General features: G+C 50.4%; 1 protein-coding gene across 17 annotated transcripts in view; it reads right to left on the reverse strand.

The window, feature by feature from the left end:
• Nucleotides 1-21,279, reverse strand: part of HP1BP3 (heterochromatin protein 1 binding protein 3) — an 82,479-nt gene that overhangs the window by 51,517 nt on the left and 9,683 nt on the right. For 6 of the 17 annotated variants that reach the window (XR_012155590.1, XM_073316975.1, XM_073316973.1 and 3 more), the window contains 4 exons: nucleotides 21,064-21,170; nucleotides 20,383-20,462; nucleotides 9,337-9,535; nucleotides 8,745-8,847 (listed from right to left, as the gene is read on the reverse strand). Coding sequence is in view for 16 of the 17 variants with exons in the window: in XM_073316975.1 (XP_073173076.1) it covers nucleotides 8,745-8,847; nucleotides 9,337-9,432 (199 nt within the window). In the remaining variant the exon portion in view is untranslated. The remainder of the gene's footprint in view (nucleotides 1-8,744; nucleotides 8,848-9,336; nucleotides 9,536-20,382; nucleotides 20,463-21,063; nucleotides 21,171-21,279) is intronic. The other 11 variants (XM_073316978.1, XM_073316977.1, XM_073316987.1 and 8 more) reach the window with 9 other exon arrangements.

A 21,279-nucleotide genomic window follows, 5' to 3' on the forward strand; every position in this document is an offset into this window, starting at 1 on the left:
GGGGGGAGGGTGATGAGGAAGAGATATGTGACAGGGTCAGACCACATGGCTATAGGAGAGTAAATTTTTTTTTTTGAAGCAGAAAAAAATTTTATTTGTGTAACACTTACAAAGATCACCAAAAAGGATAAAGCAAAACTATGCAACAAAACAAAAGCAAACGCAAGGTATAACACAGCAGCCTTCAGGAGGGAGAAGTGTTCAGGCTAGCCTGGGCCCAGAGCGGGGGGCTTCCTCGACACTCGCGGTCTTCCACCCTCCTGAGTTACCTGGTGGCCTAGAGCGGGGGGGGGGGGGGGGTTACCTAGTGCCACACCCAGCGTCACCGATTATTCCTCTCCTGAGAGTGCCCGACAAGATGGGCACGGCTGCGGGGTGGGCAGACGTACACCCACGTGTGATAGGACCCCTCCTAGGTGACAGTAATGATGGTATCCACAGAGGCAACGGCTGGGGCCTCTCGCTCTTCCCCTCAATGAAACGGTCAGATGGAGGGAACCGGACGGGGTCACCGAGCAGAGAACCTCTGACAGCGCCCACCGCTCCTCGAAGGCGTCAAGGGAGTTGGTGGACGCCGCCCAGAGGAACTCCTCCCGGATACGAGAATGTACTGAGGATCGGAAAACGGCCCTACAGTCGCAGGCCGCTTCATTGGCCAGCCTCCCCTCTCTGGTTTTATAGATGGCTGTTTTAGCTAGGGCTAGGAGGAGGTTAACCAGGAGATCCCGCGACTTTGTGGGGCCACGGATGGGAAGTGTGTAGATAAAAATGTGAGGAGAAAAGTGTAGCCAAAAGTATAATAAAATATTCGTGAGGAGCCGGAAAATGGGCTGCAGCCTGGCACAATCTAAACATACGCGTGCCAGGGTTTCCCTCACGTTACAAAAAGGGCAAGTATCCAGGATGGGGGTGAACCGGGTCAAAAACACGGCTGTGTTCACAGCTCCATGAAGGAGCCGCCAACTAATGTCCCCGACGGGCTTCGGGACCAAGGTGGAATACATGCTGGCCCAGCGGGGCTGCTCACCCTCCAAAGGTGGCAGGAGGTCCCGCCACTTTGTATCCGGGTGCGACACCAGGGTGTGGGCGTGAAGGGTGTGAAGCGTGAGCGTGTATAGATGTTTCCGTGGAGTGATTTGGAAGCTGACCGGCTGCAGTTCATGCAGCCGGCTCGCAGTGAGAGGGTGAGGGGGTTTGTTGGGATCTACGGGGTAGAGGCCCAATTTAAAGGGCCTGGGGTAGAGGGTGGGCGGGGTGCACCCTCATGCAGGGCTCGGGTGAGATAAGCCTGAGCAGCGGGAGTCAAGGTGGCCTTCACCTCCTGAAGTACGAGCCGGGGGGTACAAGGCCTGGAGAGCCCCATGCGCCGAGTGAGCGTCAGGGGATCCAGCCAGTCTCCCCGGTCATAGTCCAGGAGGTCTCCGACTCTCGTGACTTCCGCCAGGACCAAACTCTGGCGCACTGAGCGGGACTCCGCCACCTGCAGACGAAGCTGGGGGTTGTGTAGCAGGGGCTCCGCGAGGAGATCTGCTCCCACAGTGGCCGCCACGGACCTGGTCGTTGAAAACATTTTCCAGGTCTGGAGGAGGTCTTGGTAGAAGACCGGCAGCCCAGAGAGGTCTCACGGAAAACCTCTTGGACAGAGATAGAAGAGCTGCCAGTCGTATTGGAGTCCTTGGAAGCGGCACAGGAAGGCGGGCGCTAGTATGCCCGTAGTTTGACGTGGAGCACTATAAAGGAGCCTCTGCAGGGCCTGGAGGCAGAAGACATGGACCTGAGTGTGCAGACATTTCAGGCCCTGCCCTCCCTCCTCCAGGGGTAGATGGAGAACCCCTGCAGGGGCCCAGTGCATTCCTGACCAAAAGAACGCCAGAATCGATGACCGGAGGTTGGTCAGGAAACCCGGGGCCGGGACCAGGGTGTTGAGCCAGTAGCAGAGGATGGACAGGACTAGCTGATTAAGCACCAGTGCTCTCCCTCGGAGAGAGAGACATCGGAGTAGCCTCGTCCATTTCCGGAGCCGCTCTATCACCCCGCATTCTAAATTTTGCCACTTCTCCGGCGGAGAAGGGTGCGTGGCAGAAAGGTAAACGCCTAGATAGAGCAGTGGACCCATGCTCCACCGGATGGTCTGAAGCGCAGGTGGGAGGGAGCTCACCCGCCGCCAGTCCCGCACCGCCAAGCCAGAGCTCTTGGCCCCATTGACTTGGGTGGAGGAGGCTGCCGAATAGATGGCCTGGCAAGCCTCCACCCGTGCCAAGTTGCCCGGGTCCTGGACCACGAGGAGCACGTCATTGGCGTACGCCTACAGGACCAGCCGCAGCTCCGGCTCCCGCAGCACCAATCCTGTCAACCTCCTTCGGAGGAGACAGAGGAAGGGCTCGATTGCCATAGCGTACAGCTGGCCCGAGAGGGGGCACCCCTGCCATACTCCTCACCCGAATCTGACCGGTTCGGTCAGGGTCCAGTTGAGCCTAACCAGACACTCCGCGGAAGCGTACAGCACTCGGAGAAAACTCACAAACTGAGGTCCGAATCCAAACGCCTGCAGTGCCCAGGAGGTACCCATGGTCCACTCTATCGAAAGCCTTCTCCTGATCAAGAGACAGGACGGCGAAAGACAGACAGTCTCTACGCCCGAGTTCCAAAAGGTCTCTGACTAGAAATAGGTTGTCAAAAATGCTGCGGCCTAGGATAGTATAGGTCTGGTGTGGGTGGATCACGGACCCTAGCCACAGCGAGATTGCTTTCGCTACAATTTTGTAGTCCGTGCTAAGATGGGAAGCCAATTTCGTAAATCACGGAGGTCCCCCTTCGTCAGCAACTGCTCGCCTGCACGAAAGAGGGAGGACCCCGCCGTGCAAAGACTCGGCCCAGACAGTGGCTAGGTCTGGGCCAAGGATGTCCCAGAACGCGCAGTAGAACTCCACGGTCAGCCCGTCCATGCCCAGAGATTTATTGGTGGGCATGTGACAGAGGACTTCCGAGAACTCGGCCAGGGTGAGAGGCAGCTCTAGTCGATCTCGGTCTCCCACGCTGACCGTGGAGAGTTCCTCCCAGAGCACCCTGCAAGCTCCAGGATCGGTCGGATCCGGGGAGAAAAGGCTTGTGTAGAAGTCACGGGCCCTCCCACCCATCTCCACCGGATCCATGAGGGGGGTGCCTTCTTCTGCTAGAAGGCAGGTGATGTGTTTCTTGGCCCCCCCTCGTTTTCTCCAGGGCGTAGAAGAAACGGGAGCCGCAATCTATCTCCCAAAGGAGGTGGATGCGAGATTGAACAAAGGCACCTTGGGCGCGATGGTCCTCGAGGACCCGGAGCTCCGCCCGCTTCTTCCGGCACGCTCCGCAGAGGAACGGGTCCTCGGGGCTAGCGGCCAGACGCCTCGCCATCTCTAAGACCTCCTGTTCCAACTGCTCTATCGCTGCATTTCTCCATCGGCTGGTGCCCCGGGTGTAGTCACGGCAGAAGAGCTTGGCACGCACCTTCCCTAGATTCCACCATCGCCGCGCCGAGGGAAAGGCACGTCGCTGCTCTCGCCAGGCCAGCCAAAACTCCCGGAAGGACATCACAAAGTCCTCATCCTTCAACAGGCTGTTAAAATGCCAATAGGCCAGCCCCGGCCTCTCTGCACGGAGGGAGGCTGTTATGGTGGCTAGATGATGGTCGGAAAATGGGTCTGGCCGAATGTTGGAGGAGTGGGCTTGTGAAAGACGGAAACGGGATAAATAAATACGGTCCAACCAAGAGTGGTGTGACCGATGGGCCTCCACCCGGACAAAGGTGAACGTGGAAGTGTCATCTGGGTGGTGGTCACGCCAGACGTCCACTAGGGAGTGATGTTCGACTATTTCTCTGAGAATGTTTGTGGCGGCCGGGCTCAGCTCGGCCCCTGAGCGGTCCTGCTCCTTGAGGGTGGTGTTAAAGTCCCCTCCCAGGACTAGGCACTCGTGAGAATCTAGGGTGCTGAGGAAGTCGGACACCCGCTGATAGAATTGCGGCCGCTTCGGGCTCATTGTCGGGGCATAGATGTTAACGAGGTTGACCACAAGCCCCTCCATACGGACTCGGAAATGCAGCAGGTGGCCTGGCACAGCCTCAGTGACCCCTAGCATCTCGGGCCGTAGGTTGGGGGAGAACAGGGTCACCACTCCAGCTTGTTGAATCATGAAGTGGCTAAAGTAGACCCCGTCCGCCCGCTCCAGCTGCCCTCGGCGGTCGGATCCGTATGGGTCTCCTGCGGGAAAACCACAGAGTACCCCCTTCCTGAAGGTAAGAGAGCACCTGGGACCTGCGGAGAGCCATCCTACAGCCCCTTGTGTTCAAAGTTGCAATAATGAGAGGCGTCATGCGGAGGGCTGGGGGTTCCTTGTTGGCGGGGGTGTTTGCGGCCCCCCGGCGGGTCGCGCAACAATCCGTGACCCATCCCGTAAGTGAGTAAATCATCACGGAAGTTGTGGCCCACCCGTAGGCAGCGGCACCGTGCCTTCCTTTCATAGAATCCCTCTACCCTCCTTTATAAGGGCCCTTGTGGCCTGGAGGATTTGATCAAAGTCCCCCCATAGCTGGAGAGCTAGCTGTACCCTGTTGCGGGAGCCACGGATGTCTTCTAAAAACTCCCTTAACGCTTTTCGCAGCTTAAGGTGGCGGGGGGGGGGGTGAAGGGGGTGCGATATCCTGGTTATTCCCTGGTGGGGCTCTTGGTGCAGCCTCGTGGTCCACTGAGGTGGGCAGGCAGGGTGCAGACAGGTCTGACAGGCTAAAGTTATTAGGTCCATCTCAAGCCTTGGGGTAGAAGGAGACGGCGGAGGAAAAATTGCAGCTCCTAATGGGTTGCGGCAGGAAAATGCAAAGGCTGCCCCTTGCGGGGGGATCCGCAAAAAAAGGGAAAGAAATAACCCCAAGGGCGGCAATAGCATTGCAGGAGGAGGTGGATTGGGCAGGGACAGGGACGGGGGTGGGGGCAGAGGCGAGGCTCTGGGCTTCGGGAGGCAAGCAGCTAAGAGGTGGCGCCTCCCGAACAGATTTGAGGGTTAAGGGGGTGGGGAGGGGGCTCCCAGTGATGCTAGGCGCAGGCTCCATGGTGGATTTGGCAGCCACAGCAACAGGTGGTGGACTACCTTCTGTAGGGTGCCCACCTGGGAAGGCGATTAGGGAGAGGGAGCATGGGCAAGGGGGACTGGGGTGAGGTTGCCCAGATCAAGGCCAGCTGGTAGAAGGCGATCCTTTCCCTGGGTGACTGGGGTCAAGCCTAGGGCCTCCATCTCCTCAAACATGGAGAACAGGTCATCTTCTGCCATCCCGGGGGGCTCCCCTCTGGCACCCACTATGACAGTCGCTTTGGGGTTCGTGGGGGGTTCGGGTGATATTCGGGCAGAAGGGGCTTCCTCAGGGGTCTCGGAGGGGAGATCCTACCTTCCAATGTTATTTTGTCCTGTCCCCCACCCCCGGACACTGGTGGATGGATCTCACTCGGCATAGCGGAAGGCTCAGTATCAGTGCCTCCCTTCCTGGTCTTCTGGGGGGCCTCCGCATCGGATGGGTGCAGTGGAGCTCAAACCTTCCGCTTGCCTCGCTTCCCCTGGACTAGGGTCCAGCCCTCCATAGCATCGTCTGGAGGCTGTTTAGCAGGGGTTGTGTCGGGGGCAGGGCAGAGGCAATGATTCAGGGACTCGGGGGGGGGGGGGGGTTCTCCTTGGGGCGGGCCCTCTCTTATGCCCAGTAATATCTTTGCTGCACCCTCCTCCATAGGCTCTGCAAGATTGTTAATAGCAAGGGCGGGGTTCCCTCGCTCGTCTGGGCATTGTAGGAGAGGTGTCTCTTGGGTCCGGGCGGGAGCAGCGGTGGATCGAGCAGGAGGAAAGGTGGTTTCAGGTGCTGGGCAGCCAGGGGCGTCGGCAACGATGGAGCCGATGTCCTGCCGGGTCTCGGGTGCCCCTCCCCGCCGGGCCAAGGGGCAGTCTCTTCGGACATGCCCCACTGATCGGCAGAGGTAGCACCGGGCCTCTCCCGTGGAGTAGTAGACCCGATAGCGGGCTCCCTGGTAGGGGACTAGAAAAGACCCCTCGAGTGCCTCTCCCATCATGCGCCACCGGTGGCGGTAGAAGCTGCACTTGCCGGCAGAATGAGAGGACGTGACGGAGGGTGGGGTCCTTGCAGCCCAATGGGAGAGGGCTGATGACAGAGACAGGTTTCCCCAGGGTGGAGAGAGCAGGTAACAGGGCTGCACTGGGTAGAAAAGGAGGGACGGAGGTCAGGACTAGGCGGACACCCAAGTCCTCTAGTGGCTCCAGGGGGACGAACACTCCCCCCACACCCAGGCCCTTCTCTACCGCCTCCTGGGTGGCAGCCTCAGATGCTAAGAAAAAGAGGACCTTCCCGTACATTTTGGAGGCCGCCACAATAGCCGTGGGTCCTACCACCCTCACCAACACCTGCACGTATGTCTCCACATGGGGCAAGGCGGGCACAGGAGGCAACGGATGCTGTGCTTCCTGGTCATGGTGGGAAAGGGGCCCCGGCCGGTATTGATGGTAGCGGAGGCGGTGGGTGGGCAAGATGATGAGGTGGCAGGTGGGGGGGGCGGGGGCTGCCACCGCCCGGGCATATGCCCTGGGGGCCAGGGGAGGGGCGCTCGCAGAGCTAGTGGAGGGAACAGCGGGGAGGGACGCCATAGTCGATGACGAGGCCACAGTGGTGGGGGCAGCCCCTGCCATGGAGGGCCTGGTGGTTGTAGCGGGGCCCTTTCCCTTCTTCACACCCTGGCCTTTCTGGCTAACTGGGGGGGGGGGGCTTTCCTAGAATCTTGGGGGGGCGGTGGGCATATCAGCGGCAGTAGTCGCCCCGGTGCCTCCTGCTGCCAATGCTCCAGCGGGGGCGGTGGCAGGTGTTTTGGCAGCAGCGGTTGGGGGGGAAGCTTGGGGGTTGGGCAGGGGGGTAGGTGGGGGAGGGGCAGCTGAGGTTGTTAGAGGGACCTCACCCCTCTCATTCCCCGCCATCGTGAGCGGGGAGAGACAGGGCGACATCAGAAGGAAGAGGGGGAGGGGGAAGCAGATTAACCACTTCTCCCTGTTGGGCTGCAGGTGGGGGGGTGGGGTGGGGGGCAAATGGGTCGGACTGGACAGGGGAAGGAAACAGGAGTTGGGGTCAGGTAGTAGGGGCAAACTGTGGGGTGGACAGTTCGGGGGGGGTGGGGGAGGGGGACGTGGACCCACGCGCATTTGTCCAAAAAGTCTCGTTTGGTTGGCTGTCATTTCTGGCCCGGACGGTGAGATCAGGGAAGCAGCTGAATCCAGAAGCATATGGCAAGTTGCCATCAGGGACGGACGGCGGGGGGGCCATGACGGTTGTAGTAGTGTTGGGGGGGGCAATGATGGATCAGGGGGCAGCTCCGTGCCACCCCCCTGCGCCCCTACAAACGCAGTTAAGACACAAACTCCCCCCAAACGAGAGTACAGTTCAAAAGTTACCCAGTCTTACGGCCCCCTCCACGATGGTTCGCAGCTTCCCTGGGCACTCTCTCTGTCGACTGTCTTCTCTCCCGGGCTTTGTGGAACACTCGAGAAATGCCAAGCGGATAAGAAGAAAAAAATAACCTGTCGGCCAATTACGGGTCCACAAAAACAGCAAACGGCTGGGTCTGGGGGATTCCACTATCCTCCTCCGGGGAGCGGGTCAGCAGTCCTCCCCCCACCCCTCCGGGGGTTTCAGCTGGAGCAGTAGCAGCGTCCGAGGGCAGGCGTGGGGGGGCTGGCAGCTAGCCCCAGCACTCGAACAGCAGCAGAAAAACAGCAAAAAAAAACAAAACGAAGGAAAAGCGTCTGGCCCGGTCTGGGTGGGAAGCTGAGACGGGGCAAAAAGTAAGAAAAGCTCAGGCCAGGGGGCTTTAGGAGAGTAACAGAAGGCAGATATATTAGCCCCAGGCTAACTAGGTCCCTTTTCTCTGGGTAAGGGAGCAGGGAAGGTTCCAGAACAATCAGGAACCTTCTGGAGACAATTAAGACAGGCTGATTAGAACATCTGCAGCCAATCAAGAAGCTGCTAGAATCAATTAAGGCAGGCTAATCAGGGCACCTGGGTTTTAAAAAAAGAGCTCACTTCAGTTTGTGGCGTATGTGTGAGGAGCTGAGAGTGAGAACGGGGAGTCCTGTTGGAGGACTGAGGTGTACAAGCATTATCAGACACCAGGAGGAAGGTCCTATGGTGAGGACAAAGCAGGTGTTGGGAGGAGGCCATGGGGAAGTAGCCCAGGGAGTTGTAGCTGTTGCAGAACTGTTCCAGGAGGCATTCTAGACAGCTGCATTCCACAGGGCCCTGGGCTGGAACCTGGAGTAGAGGGCGGGCCCGGGTTCCCCCCAAATCCTCCCACCTCCTGGTTAGACACAGGAGTCGTCGACCTGGACGGTGGGTTCAGAAAAACTGCAAATCTGAGGGCTGTCATGAAGCTCCAAGGAGAACAAATCCACCAATAAGCGCAAGACCCACCAAGGTGGAGCAGGAACTTTGTCACAGTGGTTTCGTACTGGTGCATGTAAGTAAGTGAGGTATGGTTTCAGATTGCAAATGATAGCTGCAAGACATAAAACTTTTAAACTACAAAAAAAAAAAAAAAAAGGCAAATGAATAGGAGTTCTTTGTTAGTGACTGCTCTAAACTTGGTACTAATATCTATGTAGGAGTTACAGAACTGAAGTCTGTGTTGGTGTACACATTGGTAACTCAGCATACAATTATCATTTCATTTTACCTGGCTTGGCCTCCTCACCTTCAGCAGGTTTGCTTTTGGGAGGAGTTTCCCGAGCAGAAGAATTCACAGCACGACGGATCGGCATGGTGTCGTCTTCAACCTTCTTTAAGAAACAGAATAAGAAAGTCAAGCATATATGAGAAAGAGCCTAAGAAAGTTCCTGAAATGGGTCTAAAGCAGAGTATTAGAAGCTACTGGAAGAAGTGTGTGGAGAAATTTTACAGGCAAGATCTGATGCAATCAGCTTTCTAAACTTACAGGTAAAACCCAAACCAGCTTCTCTGAAGCACATTAGGAGACAAAATAGTTTCACATTTTTTAATCCCAGTTTACAATTTACTAGAGAGAATCTTTTCATTCCAATTCAGTTAAATGAGGAGAGCATTTGAGGATTCTGGCAAACTGGACACATCTCAGGGAAATCAGGGGAGGAGAGAGGAGGGGAGGGGAGGAAGCATGCCTACAGGATTTTAATCAGGCTCTCAACCAAGTTTCCTACAAGCAGGGGAGGAAGAGTATAAAGTAACCCTCAGCAGGGCTGGAAGTCAAGGACTGATCCAAGGGCGAGCTTGGAGAATGGGTCAGACCCTACCTCACTTAACTTGTCCGTGTGGGTCAGCTGAGCTCCCGTTAACAATGGAAGCGCCTTATGATGTAAGGGTTCAGCTTCAGACAGATCAGTCGCCATTTAAATTAATTTCTAGCCCCAAGTGCAGGTAACACTGTGGAGCCCCAGGTTTTAACCACAAAGATTTTTCCTAATGGCTTTCACAGTGCAGTGAGGAGTCAACCTAAAGTACAGAAAAGATCTGGTATGATTAACAAAAAACAAAAAACAACCACTTCTATTAAACTAAAGATTTTTAAAAAATAAAAAAAAAATAAATTACAGTTTATATCAACACGACTGACAGTATATACTTCATGTTCAATAAAGATACCACAACATCACACACAAACTATTCTACAAAGCTAGGACAAAGGCGGAAGCCATAGCAGCAGTCTGTTATGTTAATGCACGTTCTAAGGGAAAAGGAGACCACAAAGGAACAAGAAACATTCTAAAATAGAATCCCCACAATACACTATGCCTAAAGCACCAGTTGGCAAAAGGTAAAGCTTCAAGGTAACAGGGATGCCATTCACTTGGGCTAGAGCAGGACTTGAAAAAATTACCCACCTACCTACTAACCCAAGAATGAAGTCTATTAGACAGGAAAAAATATACCAGTGACCCAAGCTATACCCTTCCTAAGCCACACTCCTTAACATTTAGAAGGAATAAAACAGGCTTTCAAACAACTCAATTTACTAGGAAGATAATATACACTGATTTATTGGTGGCTATCACCCACTATAAATTAATACTTGGCAGCAGCATTCCCTCTAACGTTCAAGTGTACTGAATATCTGTCCAAGCTCAAGTTTAAGAGCCAGTGACCATAGTCTCTCCCACACCCTTCATCTTTTCCAGATTTATATTTACTCATTATCTCCTTCATTTCATATCTCACATTCACTATCAATTCCCCTCCATCACAGGATCCCATTCTCCCTCTGTACTATGGATAGCCTCATTCCCCTCCCACCACTAAAAGAGGGAATTGTTTTAACTTCTCCATTCCCTTCCCTTCCCCACCATCTCCTTTAAGAATACTCAAACCAACAATCAACAAAACCAGGGCTGAACCTCACTTCCACTTTCCTCATATACTGTTAAAGGAGCAGTAACACTTAGGCCTCTGTCCTCCCTTCACGTCCAGAGAAATAGCCTAGCCGCACTTTGCCCATTTTCTATTTATGCTAGCAAGTAGGTTTCTCCACATCCTGAGTAGAGGATAAAAGGCTAAGTGCAGTAACTGCTTAAAAGACACTTCCCCCGCCCAAGAGTTTTGTACCACCCCGACTATGCTCTCACCCTTTTCTACTAACTTCTCATTACCACTCAAGGCCGCATAATGCAATCAACAATGAATATCATAGACCAGGGGTGGGAAAACTTTTTGGCCCGAGGGCCACATCTGGGTGGGGGAAATTGTATGCAGGGCCATGAATGTAGGGCTGGGGAAGGGGGTTGGAGTGTGCCTGCCGTGGCCCCTCGCTGCTCCCAGAAGCGGCCAGCATGTCCAGCAGTGGCTCCTGGGGATGGAGTGGGGCAGGTGGCTCTGCCACGCGCTGCCCTTGCCTGTAAGTACTACCCCCGAAGTTCCCATTGACTGCGGTTCCCTGTTCCCAGTCAATGGGAGCTGCGGAGGGTGGTGCCTGCAGGCAAAGGCAGCACATGGAGACCTCTGCCCCCCCCGTCCCCCGCAGGGACATAGTGCTGGCTGCTTCCGGGAGCGGCACAGGGCCAGGCCAGGCAGGGAGCCTGCCTTAGCCCCACTGTGCCATAGGGCTAGCAATCCTGCGGGCCAGACTGAAAGCCCAGATGGGCCGGATCCGGCCCGTGGGCTGTAGTTTGCCCTCCTGTCCTAGACAATTAAAAGGATTCTCTCTTTCACTAGAGCAGAGTTCTGCCTCCATCACATTCCCAAGCAACTCAACCTGGGTCTTCAACACAACACAGGTTACTTCTGAGGGTATTCTGTACCAAAAAATTAAAAATTCTGGAAGTTTTATTTGTCAATAAATAAATGCAGAGGCTCCAGCATGGCAGTTGGGAGCACAGGCCACTGGCTGCACGAAAATGTGAGATCACTCTGCAGCCCTCCCACACCCAGGACACAGACTCAGCGGTGAGGTTGCACCCGACCTTGACACAACACAAGGCCTGGGCCTGCCCCAGAAACACCCTGGGGCCCTGCCCCTCTCTGCCAGGTGTGGGACAGGCAGGCTTAACCAGGCAGGATCCAAGTGTGGAGGGGCTCAGTCTGGAGGGATCCAGGTATGAGGTGAGAGGATTCTGCGTGGGAAAATCTGGGTGCAGGCAGCTCAGTGGTCTAGATGCAGGTGGGATCTGGATGCACAGAGGTTCATTGTGTGTGTGTGGGGGGGGGGGGGGGGTTTCCAGGTGCAGCGGTAATGGGACTCTGCAGGGGCTTCCAGGTGAAGCTGGTTGGGGCTCAGCAGAGAGATCTGGGTGCAGTCAGTTGGGGGTCAGTGGCATGGAGAGTCTAGACGTGGGGGCTCAGGGTGGGGGTTTGAGTGCAGGGATCTCAGTGGGGGTGCAGGGATGGGGGTCCAGAGGCAGGGTTGAGGTTCAGTGGGTTGGGGTTCAGGTATGGGGAGGCCTAGAGGGTTTGGATGTACTGGTTGAGGCTCGGCAGAGGTGTCTAGGTATGGGAGGTCTGGATGCACATGGGTTGAGTGGATGGGGGGTGGGGGGGGACAGCTCCCCGTACAGTGATCCCTCCACCCACAGCTGAGGAGTGATGGGGGCAGTAAGTAGGGGAGGATGCTGAGCTTCCTGCAGCTGGGGGAGGGTCTGACACAGCCCCAGCCACTCCTTGCAGGGAAAAGGAAGTCCTGTCCTCTGCTGCCTCAGCCCAGGCAGGAGGGTAGGAGTCACTGACAGGAGTGTCCCCAGCCCCACAGTGATTTACTCTGCCAGCTGCCTGAAATGATGTACCTGCACTGCTAGGGAGTAGTACATGACTCTTGCAGCTTTCCTGTCAGAAAGTCATTTTTCTGCAGGGAAGCAAAGAAATCTATGGGGTACATGAATTCTACGCATACGCAGTATTCCCTCAGGAGTAACAGATACACAAAGCAATACGAGCAACATTCATACAGACAAAACTGGTGGCAGTTGGGGGGGAGGGAGGACGTGAGAGGAACATGTAATATTAGGAAATGATTCCTGAAAATGGAATACAGTCAACTAGGTTCAAGATTAACAAGAAATGACCTTCCCTTTAGAATTTAGTGGACCAAATTCAGCCCTGATACAAGGGGTGTAATGCTGATTTAGGGCTGAGCAAGGCTAAGAGTATCTTCAGTTCAACCTTAGGTCAACCAAAGGGAGGCAGTAAGAGAACTGGAACTATTCCCAGATGAACCAAGCAGGCAGCATTTCAACAGGAGACATACCCTGAGACATTTCTTTAGCAGGCAGCCTGCAAAAGGCAGGTGTTTATGATGGTTAAATACAATTTATCCACTTACTCTACAATGTAAACCTCATTTGATGCTCTTTAGGACAATTTTTATTAAAAAAGAGTGAAGTATCATTTAAAGGTGCTGTGGTCTGTACATTAATGAAAATGAATGAGGTAGACTAGGTTTGTAAACCCCCAGTGGTAAAAAGCTAAGTTCATAAAGTGCTGCATTCCAAACACCAAACAAACATGAGGGGGAAAATGAACTTTTCTGTGTCATTCCACTCTTCTCCTGGAATTTCAAAACATCTCTTAGCCATTTGCCCAACGTCCAGCACTTTAAATTTAATTTCTATCTGGGATGGGAGGCCCCATCAAATGTGGAGAGAGAGACAGAAACACCTAATGAAATTTTGGAATCTATTTCAGAGTCTTTCAATTATTAATCCAATTACTATAAACTATCAAAGAATTTCTACATTCTTTTGGCTACTATTCATTACTCAACAGGAAGTTCAAAGAATCCAGATCACAGAATAACAGAGTTGGAAGGGACCTCTGGAGGCCATCTAGTCCAACCCCCTGCTCAAAAGCAGGACCAATCCCAACTAAATCATCCCAGCCAGGGCTTTGTCAAGCCTGACCTTAAAAACTAAGGAAGGAGATTCCACCACCTCCCTAGGTAACGCATTCCAGTGCTTCACCACCCTCCTAGTGAAAAAGTTTTTCCTAATATCCAACCTAAACCTCCCCCATTGCAACTTGAGACCATTACTCCTTTTCCTGTCATCTGCTATCACTGAGAATAGTCTAGATCCATCCTCTTTGGATCCACCTTTCAGGTAGTTAAAAGCAGCTATCAAATCCCCTCTCATTCTTCTCTTCCGTAGACTAAACAATCCCAGTTCCCTCAGCCTCTCCTCATAAGTCATGTGCTCCAGTCCCCTAATCATTTTTGTTGCCCTTTGCTGGATTCTCTCCAATTTCTCCACAACCTTCTTGTAGTGTGGGGCCCAAAACTGGATACAGTACTCCAGATGAGGCCTCACCGATGTCAAATATAGGTGAACGATCACGTCCCTCGATCTGCTGGCAATGCCCCTACTTATACATCCCAAAATGCCACTGGCCTTCTTGGCAACAAGGGCACACTGTTGACTCATATCCAGCTTCTCATCCACTGTCACCCCAAGGTCCTTTTCTGCAGAACTGCTGCCTAGCCATTCGGTCCCTAGTCTGTAGCGGTGCATTGGATTCTTCCATCCTAAAAGTGCAGGACTCCACATTTATCCTTGTTGAACCTCATCAGATTTCTTTTAGCCCAATCCTCCAATTTGTCTAGGACCCTCCGTATCCTAGCCCTACCCTCCAGCGTATCTACCACTCCTCCTAGTTTAGTGTCATCCACAAACCTGCTGAGGGTGCAATCCACACCATCCTCCAGATCATTAATGAAGATATTGAACAAAACCAGCCCCAGGACCGACCCTTGGGGCACTCCACTTGATACCAGCTGCCAACTAGACATGGAGCCATTGATCACTACCTGTTGAGCCCGACAATCCAGCCAACTTTCTACCCACCTTGTAGTGCATCCATCCAGCCCATACTTCTTTAACTTGCTGACAAGAATACTGTGGGAGACTGTGTCAAAAGCTTTGCTAAAGTCGAGGAACAACATGTCCACTGCTTTCCCTTCATCCACAGAGCCAGTTATCTCATCATAGAAGACAATTAGATTAGTCAGGCATTACTTGCCCTTGGTGAATCCATGCTGACTGTTCCTGATCACTTTCCTCTCGTCTAAGTGCTTCAGAATTGATTCCTTGAGGACATGCTCCATGATTTTTCCGGGGACTGAGGCTTTAGTTAAGGCGGTAGATTGTTTCTTTGCTGTCTCCACCCTAATATTCATAGAATATCAGGACTGGAAGAGACTTCAGGAGGTCATCTAGTCCAACCCCCTGCTCAAAGCAGGACCAATCCCCAATTACATCATCCCAGCCAGGGCTTTGTCAAGCCTGACCTTAAAAATATCTAAGGAAGGAGATTCCACCACCTCCCTAGGTAACGCATTCCAGTGTTTCACCACCCTCCTAGTGAAAAAGTTTTTCCTAATATCCAACCTAAACCTCCCCCACTGCAACTTGAGACCATTACTCCTTGTTCTGTCATCAGCTACCACTGAGAACAGTCTAGATCCATCCTCTTTGGAACCCCCTTTCAGGTAGTTGAAAGCAGCTATCAAATCCCCCCTCATTCTTCTCTTCCGCAGACTAAACAATCCCAGTTCCCTCAGCCTCTCCTAATAAGTCATGTGGTCCAGTCCCTTAATCACTTTTGTTGCCCTCCGCTGGACTCTTTCCAATTTCTCCGCATCCTTCCTGTAGTGTGGGGCCCAAAACTGGACACAGTACTCCAGATGAGGCCTCACCAACGTCGAATAGAACAAACCAGTGATGTAAGTTAGGACAAGAAACACAGGTCACCATTCAAAATGGTTACAAGGTAATTTTTGTTAGTCTAATTAACTACCAGGAAAATCTAAGATCCCTCCTAGGCATACCAGTATGATTCAACAGAACAGATATTAAAAGCTAGATTTCTAAAAATTGCATTGGAAATACATATAATTTTACACACACAGAACTACTATTCACTTAGGTTATCCATAAGAGATGACACATGGCTCAGCCCAGTGGCCCATGTAGTCCAGTATCCTCTCTCAGAGTGATCAGTACCAGATCGTTCAGCGAAAGGTGCAAGAAGCCACAGTGAAGTTGTGGAAAACTTTACCTACAGAGACGTTCCTGCCTAACTTCTGTCAGTTAGTTGTCTGCTTATGTCCTGAATGCAACATGAGGGTTTGTATCCTGTGCGCATGTGTGTTTTATATACATATAAAAATAAAAAAATGTATCTTAGTTGTGGATGTTCTCATCCATAAACCTATAGCTGTTTCGAATCCAAAGTTCCACAGGTTAATTATGCATTGTATATCTTAAAAACATCTTGCCTTTCAATGTCATTGATATCCGCTTGTTTTATAAGTGTAAAACAGTACTCAATTTACTTCTATTCCATTTATTTTACGTATCTATCATGCCCCCTTATTCCATTCCTCTTGAACCTAAGATGTTTGCAAGTCTTTTCACTGTCCTTAAGTAAAGTCTCTCCATATCTCCAGTCTCCCCTTACTAAAACATTTTCATCTCTGCTAGAAAAGAAAGGAGGGGGTAAACGTATATGGAGGATGCTCTTCTTACACAAACCCTAATGAGAAGCTCACCAAACCAGGTTTAACAGTACCTTTCACTGGTGAAAACGTAGCACGCATTATTAGAGGACTTTAAGGACTGATCAATCATGTAAGAGACTTTCAGTTCCAAGCAGTGACTCCAAACCGATAGCCAATAAAGGTGAGCAAGATGACAGATAGAAGCGGCAAGGAAGGGAGAAAGCTCAGTTATTGTACATAATTTTTTGGGCAAGACAATTCTGAAGACAATTTTGGGCAAGACAATCACTACCACTTTGCCATTAGTCTTATTTCTAGTCAGCCAGCCAATCTGTCTAGAGCCACCTTGCTTCCCCTCTACACCCAAAACTATTCAAACCCACAGCCAGGGCCACCCTTAACATCCATAAACAAAGTTCCACTGAGGATAGCTGCTGTGAATCAGGACCTTGTGGATTTTGCAGGGAGGCAGAGAAAGAGAAAAGAAAGGCATGAAAAAATAATAAGGTAAGGAGTGTAAAAGGAGAACCAGTCTCAAACAGGGATAACAGAATCCTTGCTACCAGTAAAAGTACTGTTAGTGTATATGTGCAATTGCAACTGCCCTGGGTAGCAGTTTGCCTCAGACAAGAGTCCAAATAACAACTGAATAGGGCAACATGGATGAGCTAAGTATCATTTACCTTCCCTCAGCAGATTCTACAGCACAAGTTAATTCTTTTCAGGGTTGTGCTAGCAACGATGCAGGCTTAGAGATCTCTTGATACCATAAAGAAATACTTTAAAAAGCAGTTTTAAGCACACAGGCTAAGTTATACTGCAAACAAATGTGCAACAGAAAAAAAAAAATCTGCAGGGTGGGGTGGGGGGGGCTTGGCATTCAGTCTTTTCCTGCCAAGAAAGGCACATCTACTTACAATCATGTAACATACAATACCAGTGACTGTAGAAGTCTTCACTAATCAGTATATCTTTCACTCTATCTTCATAGTGGTTCGGGGACTCAAACCAATAAAGCAAGACACTAGTGTTTTATAACATCTGAAGATTAGAAGCCCTGCTTTAGAGGATATAAAGAATACCAATTTCTAAAAAGCAGTTCAAGAGGTATCGCCTGTTTAAAAATATCAGAACCATAGGCGCTGGAGCACCCATGGAAAAAAATTAGCGGGTGCTTAGCACCCCCCTGCAGCAAAGCTCTCCCCCACACCCGCAGCACCTCTTGCCAGCCAGTGGCCCTGATGATCAACTCATCCCCCTCCCTCCCACAATGATCAGCTGTTCTGCAGCATGAAGGTGATGCTGGGAGGGAGGGAGGGAGAGAGAGGGAAGAGGTGGGGTGGGGGGGTTGAGCACCTCCCGGGTAGGGAGGAAGTCCGCGCTTATGATCAGAACTGAAGCATTAAAAAGCAAGATAATCATAATGAATTGATTTCAAGCCATGGATGTCACCTAATTTTACTAAAATCATTTCCCAATATTTGGTTATTGAATGTTAGCTATCTTAAATCTCTCAAGAGTTCCAAACAAGATGAGCAGCAAAGCAAAAGCGAAAATTTGAATTAAGCCCAGAAATATGCTACATGCTATCCACGAAGTAATTTGAAACTAGCACAGAAAGAAGTTTTAACTAGTTTTCTACAGACGACTGCCCCTCTGAAATCCTCTAGGCATTGCCTGGTTCACTGAAGAGTCACAAAATGCAACTTGAAAAGGAGTACTTGTGGCACCTTAGAGACTAACCAATTTATTTGAGCATGAGCTTTCGTGAGCTACAGCTCACTTCATCAGATGTTTACCGTGGAAACTGCAGCAGACTTTATATACACACAGAAATCATGAAACAATACCTCCTCCCACCCCACTGTCCTGCTGGTAATAGCTTATCTAAAGTGATCAACAGGTGGGCCATTTCCAGCACAAATCCAGGTTTTCTCACCCTCCACCCCCCCACACAAATTCACTCTCCTGCTGGTGCTAGCCCATCCAAAGTGACAACTCTTTACATAATCAAGTCGGGCTATTTCCTGCATAGATCAAGGTTTTCTCACATCCCCCCCACCCCCATACACACACAAACTCACTCTCCTGCTGGTAATAGCTCATCTAAACTGACCATTCTCCAGGTTTAAATCCAAGTTAAACCAGAACATCTGGGGGGGGGGGGGGTAGGAAAAAACAAGAGGAAACAGGCTACCTTGCATAATGACTTAGCCACTCCCAGTCTCTATTTAAGCCTAAATTAATAGTATCCAATTTGCAAATGAATTCCAATTCAGCAGTTTCTCGCTGGAGTCTGGATTTGAAGTTTTTTTGTTTTAAGATAGCGACCTTCATGTCTGTGATTGCGTGACCAGAGAGATTGAAGTGTTCTCCGACTGGTTTATGAATGTTATAATTCTTGACATCTGATTTGTGTCCATTTATTCTTTTACGTAGAGACTGTCCAGTTTGACCAATGTACATGGCAGAGGGGCATTGCTGGCACATGATGGCATAGATCACATTGGTGGATGTGCAGGTGAACGAGCCTCTGATAGTGTGGCTGATGTTATTAGGCCCTGTGATGGTGTCCCCTGAATAGATATGTGGGCACAATTGGCAACGGGCTTTGTTGCAAGGATAAGTTCCTGGGTTAGTGGTTCTGTTGTGTGGTATGTGGTTGTTGGTGAGTATTTGCTTCAGGTTGCGGGGCTGTCTGTAGGCAAGGACTGGCCTGTCTCCCAAGACTTGTGAGAGTGTTGGGTCATCCTTTAGGATAGGTTGTAGATCCTTAATAATGCGTTGGAGGGGTTTTAGTTGGGGGCTGAAGGTGACGGCTAGTGGCGTTCTGTTATTTTCTTTGTTAGGCCTGTCCTGTAGCAGGTAACTTCTGGGAACTCTTCTGGCTCTATCAATCTGTTTCTTTACTTCTGCAGGTGGGTATTGTAGTTGTAAGAAAGCTTGACAGAGATCTTGTAGGTGTTTGTCTCTGTCTGAGGGGTTGGAGCAAATGCGGTTGTATCGCAGAGCTTGGCTGTAGACGATGGATCGTGTGGTGTGGTCAGGGTGAAAGCTGGAGGCATGCAGGTAGGAATAGCGGTCAGTAGGTTTACGGTATAGGGTGGTGTTTATGTGGCCATTGTTTATTAGCACTGTAGTGTCCAGGAAGTGGATCTCTTGTGTGGACTGGACCAGGCTGAGGTTGGTGGTGGGATGGAAAGTTGCCAATTGTGCCCACATATCTATTCAGGGGACACCATCACAGGGCCTAATAACATCAGCCACACTATCAGAGGCTCGTTCACCTGCACATCCACCAATGTGATCTATGCCATCATGTGCCAGCAATGCCCCTCTGCCATGTACATTGGTCAAACTGGACAGTCTCTACGTAAAAGAATAAATGGACACAAATCAGATGTCAAGAATTATAACATTCATAAACCAGTCGGAGAACACTTCAATCTCTCTGGTCACGCAATCACAGACATGAAGGTCGCTATCTTAAAACAAAAAAACTTCAAATCCAGACTCCAGCGAGAAACTGCTGAATTGGAATTCATTTGCAAATTGGATACTATTAATTTAGGCTTAAATAGAGACTGGGAGTGGCTAAGTCATTATGCAAGGTAGCCTGTTTCCTCTTGTTTTTTCCTACCCCCCCCCCCAGATGTTCTGGTTTAACTTGGATTTAAACCTGGAGAATGGTCAGTTTAGATGAGCTATTACCAGCAGGAGAGTGAGTTTGTGTGTGTATGGGGGTGGGGGGGATGTGAGAAAACCTTGATCTATGCAGGAAATAGCCCGACTTGATTATGTAAAGAGTTGTCACTTTGGATGGGCTAGCACCAGCAGGAGAGTGAATTTGTGTGGGGGGGTGGAGGGTGAGAAAACCTGGATTTGTGCTGGAAATGGCCCACCTGTTGATCACTTTAGATAAGCTATTACCAGCAGGACAGTGGGGTGGGAGGAGGTATTGTTTCATGATTTCTGTGTGTATATAAAGTCTGCTGCAGTTTCCACGGTAAACATCTGATGAAGTGAGCTGTAGCTCACGAAAGCTCATGCTCAAATAAATTGGTTAGTCTCTAAGGTGCCACAAGTACTCCTTTTCTTTTTGCGAATACAGACTAACACGGCTGTTCCTCTGAAACCTGTCAAAATGCAACTTCTGACTGCAACCCAGGATATCTGCCACATCACAGAATGCTGCATCCTGTGATACCTTTAGTATCAAAAAAAAAAAAAAAAAAAAAAAATTCCATAAAGGGAACAGTTAAAAGTCACTTCTTTGCTGAATAGGCCTTTCTAACTAGGTTCTGGGAGGCACAGTACTCATTACTGATCTTCACTCCACTTTCATTTTTGTTTTGCAGCTCACCTTTAATTGGAGAACCTGGTGCACAGCCTGTTGTCCTGATAAGGAAGCTGGTCCAGTAGAATAAAGCCATTCAAGTCAGCCTAAAAAAAATTAGGAGACTAAAATACCTTACTAAATAAAGAGGAAGAACGCAAGTTTATTCACTGTGTTTTATCTTTGTGTGTTCTTTCAAGTCTTTATTTGGTAGTTTCTATATTAAATAGGAGTGAAATTCTGAGTTAGTTTTAACAGCTGGTTAAGCACCACTTCATCATGGGCGCCTCCACCACAGTCATCTCCATAAAGCAACTTTTGTGCTAATTTTGTCCCAACTAAGCAACAGACTTTAAAGCATAAGGATAGTGAATGGCACAGGTTTCCTGGGAGGTGTCCTAGTTAAGGAGACTTTCTAGTTAAGTAGCTCCTGATTTCTTAGACTGTATCTGTAACTCCCTTGGGAGGTCCCCCCCTCCCAGAAATCTGTTACAGGCTATTCAAGCCCATGCTACTGCACACATCATAAGCAGTTCCTGTTTCAATTAAAAAAGAATAATGGTCCAATAGGAAAAGGAGGAAAAGGTGCCACAAGTCCTCCTTTTCTTTTTGCGGATACAGACTAACACAGCTGCTACTCTGAAACAGGTCCAATATTGAAGATCTAATAACTCACAACCTGCCAGGCTAGAAATTCTTTGGTCTTACCTATATAAATTCTTCCAGTCCCAGTAAATTTTTCTAAGTACTAATCCCTAAGTTATACAACATCACAGGCTTTTTTTGGAGGAGTGGATGGATGTGTTGTATAGATTCTGAAAGAGAAAGAAGGAAAAAAAAAAAGTTACCTGCCTTTCGTAAGTGTTGTTCTTCAAGATGTGTTGCTCATGTCCATTCCATTCTAAGTGTGTGGGTGCCCATGTG

This window comes from Lepidochelys kempii, chromosome 18, assembly GCF_965140265.1.
Source record: "Lepidochelys kempii isolate rLepKem1 chromosome 18, rLepKem1.hap2, whole genome shotgun sequence".
Classification (NCBI taxonomy): domain Eukaryota; kingdom Metazoa; phylum Chordata; order Testudines; family Cheloniidae; genus Lepidochelys; species Lepidochelys kempii.